Source organism: Diabrotica undecimpunctata, chromosome 7, assembly GCF_040954645.1.
Source record: "Diabrotica undecimpunctata isolate CICGRU chromosome 7, icDiaUnde3, whole genome shotgun sequence".
In the NCBI taxonomy this organism is placed as follows: domain Eukaryota; kingdom Metazoa; phylum Arthropoda; class Insecta; order Coleoptera; family Chrysomelidae; genus Diabrotica; species Diabrotica undecimpunctata.
The window spans coordinates 156,892,944-156,905,109 of NC_092809.1; the positions used below are offsets into that span (position 1 = coordinate 156,892,944).

Here is a 12,166-nt window from a genome sequence, read left to right on the forward strand (position 1 = left end):
AAATTTAAAACTCTACCGCCCGGATATCGTATGTTTAGTTACCGACCACGGCCATCTTTTGTAATATCATTGATTTAAACAATGGTAATATTTATTGTGGCTTGAAAGAACATAAGAACGTTCATTTAAATTTGACAAATTTATATTAATAACAAAAGTTTTACGGGAATCATTAAATACATTATCATTTAAATTAGAGTTTATTCTAATTTGAAATAGTGTTTATTAATATTATTTGATTATAATGTACATAATATTGCATACTACAATATTGCATAAATTAAATTTCAAGTGCCAGTGCACTAGATATAAAATGTACAACATATAAAAATTTGAATTATATAATTGGACTTAATTATGAATGATTTTCTTAAATAAAAAAAGTAAATTTTACTTGTAGACTATTATATATTACTTATATTTGAGCTCTTATATTCAGGGTTCGAGCTGAAATATTAAAAATTATAAAAATTTAGAATACAAATGTTACGTGCATTGGACATATAATCAACACAACACAAAAATTTAAGTTGGCGTTGATGTCTCCTTCCGGCTAAACCAGCGAATTGTTCTAGAATCACAGAACAAGCGCAAGCGCAACTCGTTCGTATGCAGTTTGAATTTTGTGAATTGTAACTTTAACTAATAATTTGTTTTAGATAAAGTAGAAAAAACGTTTGGTTGTTATTTATTTGTGTTATTGAATACATAGTTATAATGTCGTTGACAACACAGAAAAATACCCTAGGTTTTGTAAGTATAAAACACTCTTGCCTTTGTAAATATAAAACGCTATGTCTTGTTAGTACAAAAATATAAGGTATCTTAAAATCTAAGTAATAATAATTTATTTTTTGAGTGACCATCATAATTCTTTATTCTTTTGGTGTAAAATGAGCACACTACAGACTAAATGTAATGGTAGTACTTAATAGTTTTAAAAAATACAGAGACCTAGTCTGCTGGGTCTACAAAATGGAGTCTTAACTTAATGCCGAAAACTAGATTACCAACTATATTAAGGAATTTATATCAATAATATAATTAATTTTTAAAGCCATTATTTACATTTAGCTTAAAGTACGATCTAAAGGGAATGTCTATGCATAGTGTTTCCATAAAAAATATAGTTCTTTAATTATTGTTCTTATATTCCACTGCATTGAATTTGCCGGTGAATATGAGTCATGACATGGGTACATATTGTAGACTTAGAAGTTCATTCTAGAAATTCATGGAATAAAAAGACAAAATTGGTCACTGAATTTATAAAGGAAAGTAAAAATATTTCATAGACAGCCTGAAAACATATAAGCTGAGCTCTATTTTTGGTGGCTATTGAATTAAAATATTTTAAAGTACCTACTGATAAGTATTATTTACAACTATTTTACTTGTTATTACTATAAATAATTAAAAATCTTAAGATATTTTGGATATAATAAATTAACTGTTAATCAATTTGTCACTTCAACCTTTCTGTGGAGGTAAAACCCCATAGGTCCAACAGCTTTCTCCATTGTCTTAATAATGTTTTTATAGCTATTCTGTGATTTCAATGTTCTCTACTATTTATTTAGTTCTTTATATGTCTTGTCATATTTCAGGAACGTATTTCATTTTTGTTGTTTGATAAAGTCTAGACTTTCTTTTACTTTTATGTCATTGCATATTAATGTGTTAATATCCTTATATGTAATAGTAAATTTCACTGCTTAACTATTCCATTTTTTGTTGTATTTTCTATTCAAATAAAATAGTTCTTAAATTTATTTATTGGATAAGTATATAAGTTTGTAGATACTTACCATGTTAAATCTCTTTGCCATATGATAACTTGTTTTTATGTCTTTGTATACTCAGTCATTATTTTCTATGAAGAAACATCAAATGTATTAAAAAGAATGGTTACCTTATTGTTGTGGCCATTGTCAACTTATATCTACACATGTTTTGTTATTGTGAATAATAAATTCCTAGATCCCTTCAGACAGTTAATTGAAATGAACTACTCAGTCACATTGTTAAAAAATTGTTTCATAGATAAAATACAGAAACCTAAATTAGACTTTTAGCATGAAAGATGAGTACTTTGATTAACAGTACTTTGAGGAAAAATAATGGATTAGTTTCATTTTTTCTTATGTATTATGTAAAAAGAAACCGAAAAGTTACTAATCATAATATTCTGGATGTGTGTGTACAACAAATGACTCTATTGTAAATATCTTTTTTTTTATTTTGATCATTATTAACTAGTCAGATTGAAAAATGTATGCAGAAACATATGATCTAGGGTTAATACATACTTTTTAAATATAGATTTTACCATACTTGGTGAATTAAAAGTATTAATATATATTTTGTATATGATTAAATATTTTTGAGCAAGATCTCTGTCCTATTGATTTATTGATATTTACCAATTGAACATGTTGATTATTGGTTTTAGTGCGATAAGTTTTTTGTACACCGTCCCACCCAAGAATAATTCCATATGTAATTCTAGACTCAACTAGTGCACAATATAATATTTTTAAATATATTAAATCTATTTTAGATTTGAGAAATTTAAACTTTGGAACTAAAGGTCTTAAACACTCTGTTATTGCATCTATCTGGACATCCCATCTTAAATGGGAGTCGATTTTTATTGCAAGATATTTTATAGTGTTACTTGATTTTATAATTATATTTTCCTTCGTGTTATTAATTGTTATAGAAGTATAAGAAGGTAGTGTTACTTTGTAACTACAAAACAGAACAAAAAATGTTTTTTCATAATTAATTGTTAAACCTTTATAATCAAACCATTTTATTAGTTTGAGCATATCTTCTTCTTCTTCTAATGGCGCTACAACCCTTTGTGAGTCTTGGCCTGCTTAACAATGTTCTTCCATTCTGCCCTGTCGGATACTTTCCTTCGCCACTGCCTGATGTTCATGGTAGTTTGACCATTCTATTTAATTTTATTCTTTAAATGTTCTGTGCTATACAAAACTTACTATCTTCCCCTCAATATTGAGATTATATATTAGATCGTTAACATGATTATTGAATAGTAGTGGTCCTAATACTGTACCTTGGAACACACCGCATCTTAAGTGAAGTTTATTGCTGTTAATATTATTTATCCTAACAATTTGTTGTCTGTTGTCCAAGTAAGACTTCAGTAAATTATGAGCAGTGCTGAGTATTTCGCTATATTCTAGTGCTTCTAGTAGTTTTGGATGGCTTACAGTATCGAATGCTTTTGCCAGGTCTAGAAACACACAAGCAGTAGGTTGGCTATTGTCAATTCGATTGTATATTTCAATGGTGAGTTCTATTATTGCGTAATTTGTCGATAAACCTTCACGGAATCCAAACTGCGATGATAATATGTTGTGTTTATCAAAGGAAGATGTTAATCTGATTTTAAGACATTTTTCAAAGATTTTTGTTAGTGGTAATTAGTAAGATGTGTCTATAGTTTATTTCTCTTCTTGCATATAGGAATTACAAATGTTTCATTAAATTTGTTTAGACATTGACCAGTTCCACCACCGGTTTGATGATTTGTTTATCTATAATTCTTATTGTTTCTGCTCTAATGTTGTGAATACCGGGTGATTTTTTCTTAAGTGTTTTAATAATTCCCTCAATTATTGTGGGAAATACGATGTCAGTCTACATACAGTACAGTACAGTCTACAATACAGTATATTCTTGGCATAAGTTTCTCCAATTTATGCAAAATAACGAACAAAAGAATTAGAGATAGTTTCACCATCTGTTACAGTAGTTCCTTCTTGTATAACTATTTCTATAATATTTCTTTCGGTTTTCACAGGTTTTTGGAAACATTCTTGTTTTTCATTTTAACATTGTCAGTATCTTTGACATGTTTACGATACAAGAGATTTTATTGTGTGTATGGATTTAAGCAGTCCTGCGGTTGTCCAATTTTGGCGCGTTTTTTGTGTTTTTTTTTATATAACTGTTTTTTACTATTTTTTTAAGTTTGTTAAGAATTTCACATAATAAATTACATTTGACATTAACATTTTTAGCTTATAGTCGGTAGTATAGAGGCGTTATATTCACACCAGTCATAACTTTCTTTTTTTAGTTCTTTTGTAATTGATTGTGTTGTTCTCTGCTTAGTTTTGTATAACTATTTTTTAGGTTAAGTGGTAAACAAATAACAGTCGCTTTATGATCATTACACAAGTGTCCACGATTGCTGCTTTAGATTATCTAATAATTCCCTGTGATTTGATTGAAATTGATCAAGGCAACTTTTAGAATTTCCCTGTATTCTTGTATATTTTTTGACCATAGATTCAAATTGGTATTCATACATCAAATTGAGGTATTCCTAAACACGTTCGTTAGTTATATCCTTATTATATATATTAATGTCCCCGAGAAGTATATGGCACGCTAACCGTTCTTGTTTTTGTTGTTCTAAGTATTGTTTTAAGTCTTGAAGGAATTCCTCCACGTCACCAGATGGTGAACGATAAAGACAAGTACAATTTCTTATTATTTTCTAATTGAATAAGTAATTCGACTGCTTGAGAATGCCCAATCATTACCTTTTTATGCGAAAATGTAATGGTTCCAATCAATCGATAGAACATCGGCCAATCCGAGAAAAAAGCTCTGAAAGAACTTTAGTCAAATCCAAATCTAGTCATTTTTCCCGACGATAAAGGCAATGCCACCGTCATCCTAAACACTTCTTATATAACCAAACTCTCAAATCTCATTAATACTCCAAACAAAAGCCATTATCAATAAAACCTCCAAAATGTGTTGTACTAAATCTATTTTTATCCATAGTCTTCTTCTTCTACTTCTTGGAGATCTTTAGATCTGTTTAATTCTGAAGCTGCCTCTGGTTAATTTCCTGGGAGGTAGATTGCCAACTATCCGTCCATTTTTAGGTGGTCTTCCGGGAGGTCTTGAACCGGGCGGGTTGTTTTCTAGGGCAATTTTTGTGAGTCTATTCTCATCCATTCGTCTTACATGACTGTACCACAGTCTTTTACGCTGCCTTCCCCATCTTACAATATCTTGAATTTTGCACTGCTCTCTAACGTTTGTATTTCTCACCCTCTCTCTTCTTGTTTTGGCCACTATTATTCTTAGGGTTTTCATTTCGGCAATCCTTAGCATCTGTTTCGTTTCGGTCGTATGCAAGTTTTGTAGATTCTAATTTTTACTATCTGTGCGCATATACGGATTTGACATCTCCCGCAGACATCCCGACAATGCGGATGCTTTGTTGATCTGACTCCTTAGGTCCTTTGCTGGGTCGTGTCTGCTTGATATATCTATGCCCAGATATCTGAATTGCATCACCTGTTCTAAGGGTTGTTCTCAACCATTAACTTACATCTGAGCGGATCTTTTGCTATTGTAATACATTTAGTGTTGTTGGTAGAAATGGTCATATTTAGTTGGCGGCTTATTTGAAAGAACTGAAAGAGCTGTCTCTGAAGATCATCTTCTGATTCGGCAATAATTGCTGCATCATCTGCATAACACACCGTACCAATTCTTTTGTTGCCCATTCTGTATCCGAGATTGAGAGATGTTACTTTGTTTATAATTTTGCCCATGAGTAGGTTAAACAAGAAGGGGCTTAAACTGTCGCCTTGTCTAATTCCTCCCGGTGTTGGAATATTTTCAGTGAATTTGATCTCCTGCTCTAACTTTGGTTTCATTGTTGTTATTTAGGTTATGGACTATCTTTGTTATGTTGGTCGGCGTTTTATTTTCTATTAATATATTTAGAATGTCTCCCAGGCAAACCCTGTCAAACGTCTTCGTCAGATCAATGAAGCAAATATACGCTGGCATGCCGAACTCTATAGCTTTTTCTTTTATTTGTTTTATTATGATTACTGCATCTGTTATAGACCGCCCTCTTGTAAAACCTTGTTGTTCTTCAGCATTAGTGATTTGCCTTTCCAATTTGCCCTTAAAAATACTTGTGAAAAGTTTCATCGTTGCATTTAAGAGGGTTATTCCTCTGTAGTTTTGTGGGCAAGTTTTTTGTCCTTTTTTAAATATGGGGATTGTGATGCTCTTATGCCATTCCTCTGGTGTTTCTGTGTATCAATTCCTAATAATCCAACAACCTATTTATAGAAAACAACAAAAGCCATTATCAATAATCAAAATTTGTCTTGTACTAAATTTATTTTTATCCATAGTGCCCTATAATATCATGTATGTCGTTACACGTTCATTAATAATGAAGAGGCTGTGTAGTGCCTTTTTGGTAGTCGCCTTGTTTGGTTTTTTATCGTAATATATTTGTTATATCCTCCCCTTAAATTTGCTATGTAGCATGTTAGGCTTCGATCAGTTGGTAATTTTGTACTCAGCCAGACGCCTTCTTTAAGTCGTCAATTAATCAAAATTTGTCTTGTAGTAAATCTATTTTCATCCATCATTTCTTCTTGCTGGTTGATTTGTTCAGTCTCACTCGTGCTTTTTGATTCCAATAGAGATTCTGGATAACTCATATATCTTTCTCGTCAATGTTAGCGTTGTGTAGCATTTTTATCATTGCGTCATGTTTTACGGTGTCAAACGCTTTTTCATAATCGAGGAATGTTATGACTATATCCTTTCGTTGATCCATGCAGTTTTGTACAAGCGTATTCAAGAAGAAAGCTGCTTCACGTGTACCCAGTCCGCTCTTGAAACCAAATTGTGTCTCACCGCTTAGATCTTCCAGCTTTCTGAACATTCTTGTGTGAAGGGTGCGAAGAAACACCTTACGCAAATGGCTCATTAAACTTATCAGTCTGTGGTCTTTGCATTTTGTCGACTTTTGTGATTTAGGGATCATTATAAAGGTTGAATAAAGCCAATCCGTTGGAATATGGCCGGTGTTATATATGGCATTGAAAATTGTTACCCGCATGTCGATGTTATCATCTTATAACAGTTTTATGGCTTCCGTAGTAATTCCATCCGGTCCAGGGGCCTTGCCTAGTTTTGTTACTTTTATAGCGTACTCCACCTCGGTACGAATAATGGGCGGGCCGGATAAATTTTCCGTGGGTAAGTTAGTAGTTGGCAGATTCGGTCTATTATCCGCAAATAGGGAGGAAGCATAGTTTGCCAAGATCTTAGCTAGTTCTTCCTGGGTATGAACGTAGTTATCTTGATCATTCTTCAGGCGAGTCTCATGGTGTTTCTTGTATATACTCGAAATTTCTTTGACCTTTTTATGTAGGCCAAAGCTGTATCCCTTTTCTTGTAGTGATTCTAATTCTTCACAACGTTCTTTCATCCAGCTTTCCTTTGCCTTTTTAATTCTTGCCCTTATCGTACGTTGGATTTCCTTGTAGTCCTGTTGATTCTGATGTATTTTGTACTGTCTGCGTTGCTCCATTAGATCAAGTATCTCTTCCGTCATCCACTCGTTTTTGCGATTTCTTTTTATTTTACTTGCGACTACTTCGTCAGCCTCGACTATAGCTATATTTATTTTCTCACAGGTTTCCTCTATGCAATTTCCTTGTATGTTTCTCAAGTTCTCGTTAATGTGCTTACTGTATGTAGATCTAAGCTCTTCATCTCTCATTAATTCTCTAGTGTTTATGTATTTTTTATTAGATGGCTTCTTAAGCTTTGCCAATCGAAGCCTTGCATTCGCGATTAGAGGGTTGTGGTCAGACGAAATGTCCGCACCAGGGTAAGCGGCCACTCTTTTTATATAGTTGCGGAATCTTTTATTTCCATATACCATCAATAAGATTTCTATCTTTTCTTATTATCATCATTCTCTTAGTTAATTAATTTAATTCATTTAATTTTGTTCATTTCTTCTAATTTTTTCGGTAAAATGACTGCACGCGTTTCTGCTCCAGACTATAAAAGTTATACTTTTTTATCATTCTTTCGGTTTCATTTGTTTTTTATCCTTTCCTTGATAGTCTTTGGTCAACATAACATTGGTGTTAATTAAGTATGGACCCAAATATGCTCCAAACTCTTTAAATAGTACGTTTCTTTTCGTTTCATAGTTTTGTTTATCCTTTTCTTCATCATCTTTTATCTTTACTTTTCTTAACATAAATATATTTGGACTACTAACTTTAACATCTTGGATTATCATTTTTGATGCTTGTTTATTTATTGTATAGTCAAGTATCGTGAATTTTTAATTAAAAACATATACACAACTATATAAATTGTTGTAGTAACCTATAAATGTTTGTATTTTTTAGAAAATCGATGGGACCTTGATAAGACAATCAGTTAAATCGTTTGTCTTGTCAAAGAAGTATACTCGCTTAGTTTTGAAGGCTTCCATCTTCAATATAATATGTCGCAGACTGCCAGTTAATGAAGATGAACTTGACCACAGAGAATATAATGGAGCACAATTTTTTATACTTAAGAATTTGAAAAAAAATACTCGCATTAAAAATCCATATATAGAAACATTCGTTGATTGGATGGACGGAATAAGAGATGCAATTGATAAGAATTATGTAAGTAAATAAGTTCATTCCAAAAATGATCATAATTTTATTTGTGCAGTATGACCACAGTCCTTTTCTGTCTCAAAAAAGGGAAAATATAGGGTGTTTCAAAAAGGTATGTCATAAATTAAATCACGTATTCCGGGGACAAAAGTAAATTCATTGAATTCAACTTATCTTAGTACAAAAGTGTACAAAAAAAAGTTACAGCATTTTGAAGTTACAAAATAAAAATTGTTTTTTTGCATTATCTCCGTAACTACTTGGCATTTTGTAATAAAAATGGACACGTTTTTGAGTGATATTTAGTTTTTCTATATTTAATTCAGCTTAGCAACATCGTAGTTATTTTCGGCAAGGCTCGTTTTCTTATCATTAGCGCTTTGCATGGATTTTTGGTTTGTTTTTTGATTTGTGTATTTTTATGGTTTTTGTCCGGGTGTCACTGCTATACCGGGTGCACTTACTGTTTTTCGATAAAACCATTCACAGCTATTTAGACTCTTCTCTCATCAAAAACTACAGTTTATTTTTTGCTAATATACCAAACATTCGGATAGAATAGTAAACGATATACTACGCACAACATGCCCACTTCTCCCACACGTTACCAAACAGGTAGAAAAGGTTTCAAAGTATAATAATATCATGTTATAAAAAAAACGGCAATGCCAAAACATAATTTTTAGATTTAGCTCCAAAAAATTCCGAACAGGTTGATTAAAATATTTATTAAACTGGCTTATATTACACAGCAATATATTAATTTCATTTTAGCTCAAATCGGTTTATGTTCTATTAAAAGACTCCGAGGACAATGTAGTTGAAAGCTACAGTTTTAATTTAAAGTACAACACTGATCCATCTAATAAAAAAAAGGGTGGTAAGACTCCAGAAGAAGTGAAATGTGCCACCACAGCAATGCTGACTTTAATATCAGAATTGGAAGAAATACCCAAGTTGAGTCCTGAGATTTCATTGCATATTGAATTTATGTACAATGACGGTAAGTATTACTTTATGATTTTGATATCCACAAGATTTTATTCTATTAACATCAAATCATTATAACAAAATTTCGAAGGTGCGTATACATTTGTCAATTTGCACATATTGTCGTAAAGAAGGGGTTCCCAAACTGTTTGAAGTTATACTTCTATACGCGCGCTCGACGTTGGAAATTTGCACGGGAGTGAATCGGTGAAATCATTACATATTATGTAAGATATGAGTAAGAGAGAGACAGAAGATATATTTTCTCTCTCGAGAATAAAAATGTTCCTTTTGTATATATATTTAATATGTATATTATATATATATATATATATATATATATATATATATATATATATATATATATATATATATATATATTAATGTGATATTAAAAGTCAGAGGTGCGCCAAAAATTAATTAGCTAATTAATTAATTAATTAAACTTATTTAAATGTTTCAATTATGATTTTATCACACTATTTAATTCTCTTATCTCAGGGTTATATTCGTGCTTCAATATCTATGCTTTACATATGATAGGTAAGGTCTGAGGAATACCGGAATAATAAACATATATGATACAAAATTATATATTGAAATTAAATTCACACTCAAATATCTTAAACAAAAAATATCTCATACAATGATTATCAAAATTTTGTTCTACTTACGTGAACCTTCAAAAATTAATGTTATATACTATATAAATTAAAATTTCAAATCAAAATCGTTGTTCTATATCTCCTGATAAATATTTCTATCTTTTCTGAAGCAATTAAAAAAACTTTGTTGATAACGAAAAAACTGACGAATGGTAAAAGAAAACTATCTCTCTGAAGATGAGTTGTCCAAATCCTTGTTCCTGGTAGCCTACACTATCTATTCTTCGCAGTTCCCTAGGTAATCCGCAATCTTACAACAAATTATTGCGAGCCTCTCGTCTTCAATGATCTCCTCCAGATGCACGTATCGTTCAAAAGACACTAGCCTCTTCTCCTCTCGATAAACTGAATCTCTCGTTCCGGCCTGAACAGTGACTCTTGGAATATATAAGTAGAAAAGTATGACTTACAATATTTTACTGGATCAGCTTCCGTCAGGATACACTTAGTCCACGAAAACTCACAAACATTCACTTTTAATGCTTACTATCACTTGGGAACCGCCAAAGAAACACGACTGTTCGCCTTGCACCCTTGGAAAACAACTGATTCTATTTTCTCCCTCAAAAATCCAGCTAAACTCTCATTCCTACATAGCTATCTACCTCTTTTTCAATGTCCTCCAATCAGAGTTCCCCCTACTTCCCACCATCTACCATTTAGATGACAAACAACAATTTTACCTACAATTATAAATTTCCTATAAACTATTAACATGCTAATCGGTTTCTACAAATTCTTAAATACTAACGGAGAAGTATATTTTCTAAATATTCTATTCTATTGTCTTATTCACTGTACAAGTCCATTTGGAAAACCCGGTCGTATTGTTCAATTCATTACGTTCACTCAAATATATTTTACAAAGAAAATAATTTATGCATATCTTAAATTTTGTTTACTACAAGTAATCCAAAGATAATGGACTTTCATTTCTTTGAAATATCTTTTATAGTTTATCAGTTGAAATATTTTGAATTATTATATTTTATAATTTGAAATATATTAAGAGCAAACCAATATTAATTTTAATTTTTACATAGCATAACAACTCTCCAGGATATCTTGAAAATCTATTTAGATGGTCTATTTAGTAATTTTAATTTTATCTTTGGCGGATAAAATGAATCATAACAATATATATATATATATATATATATATATATATATATATATATATATATATATATATATATATATATATATATATATATATAATATTATATTAATATTATTATTTATGTGATAGGTTTTGTAATATTTATTAAATCTTCATAATTATTTTAGTCTTTTGTATTTCAAAATAATAATTACAATAAATCTCTGTATGACCGTGAACTGTCAATTTTGAAATACGTTATTGTCATGTCTAATTAATTGGAAAATTTATTACGTGTTTGGTTTATACGCTGGTATATGTGAGTTCGAATCCCAATATGAATTTCCTTTTTTATTTTTGAAATATTTAAAAACCCCACGTTAGTCTTATCAAATATATGTAATATACGCCAAAATGCTAAATTTTCAAATAAAATGAAAATTTACAACATAATCCGAGTTGTTGGTTTTTTATTTTTGTCTTTTTTTTGAAGTTATACTTCTATACGCGCGTTCGACGTTGGAAATTTGTGAGTATTCGTATATATTGAGTGAATCGAATTCATGTTAGATATAGGTAAGAGAGAGACAGAAGATATATTTTCTCTCTCGAGAATAAAAATGTTCCTTTTGTAAACATATTTAATATTTATTAATATTATTATCATGGTAAATTAAACATATGCGTAAGTTATGTATATTCTCATTTTTAAATACTTATGAATATTGCATTTTAATTTGTATTGTATTATAATATTGAATTATGTGGCAGTGTATTGTATTGTATTTTTATATTAATAACAAAATTAACAATGAATTTTACTGCAGAAATTTTTTTTTTTGCATTCAACTCCTTTTATTCATATATAAAAATAAAAATATATATTTTCATTAAAATAATGATTCAATCCTTCA

The 12,166-nt window shown here is 30.6% G+C and overlaps 1 protein-coding gene across 1 annotated transcript in view; it reads left to right on the plus strand.

Moving 5' to 3' along the window:
- Positions 1 to 564: 564 nt before the first annotated feature.
- The window catches only part of LOC140447050 (uncharacterized), a 39,022-nt gene continuing 27,420 nt past the window's right edge, over positions 565 to 12,166 (plus strand). Inside the window, exons 1-3 of the mRNA XM_072539636.1 lie at positions 565 to 753; positions 8,238 to 8,504; positions 9,273 to 9,501. Of these exons, the coding sequence (XP_072395737.1) occupies positions 718 to 753; positions 8,238 to 8,504; positions 9,273 to 9,501 (532 nt within the window). The 5' untranslated portion in view covers positions 565 to 717. The remainder of the gene's footprint in view (positions 754 to 8,237; positions 8,505 to 9,272; positions 9,502 to 12,166) is intronic.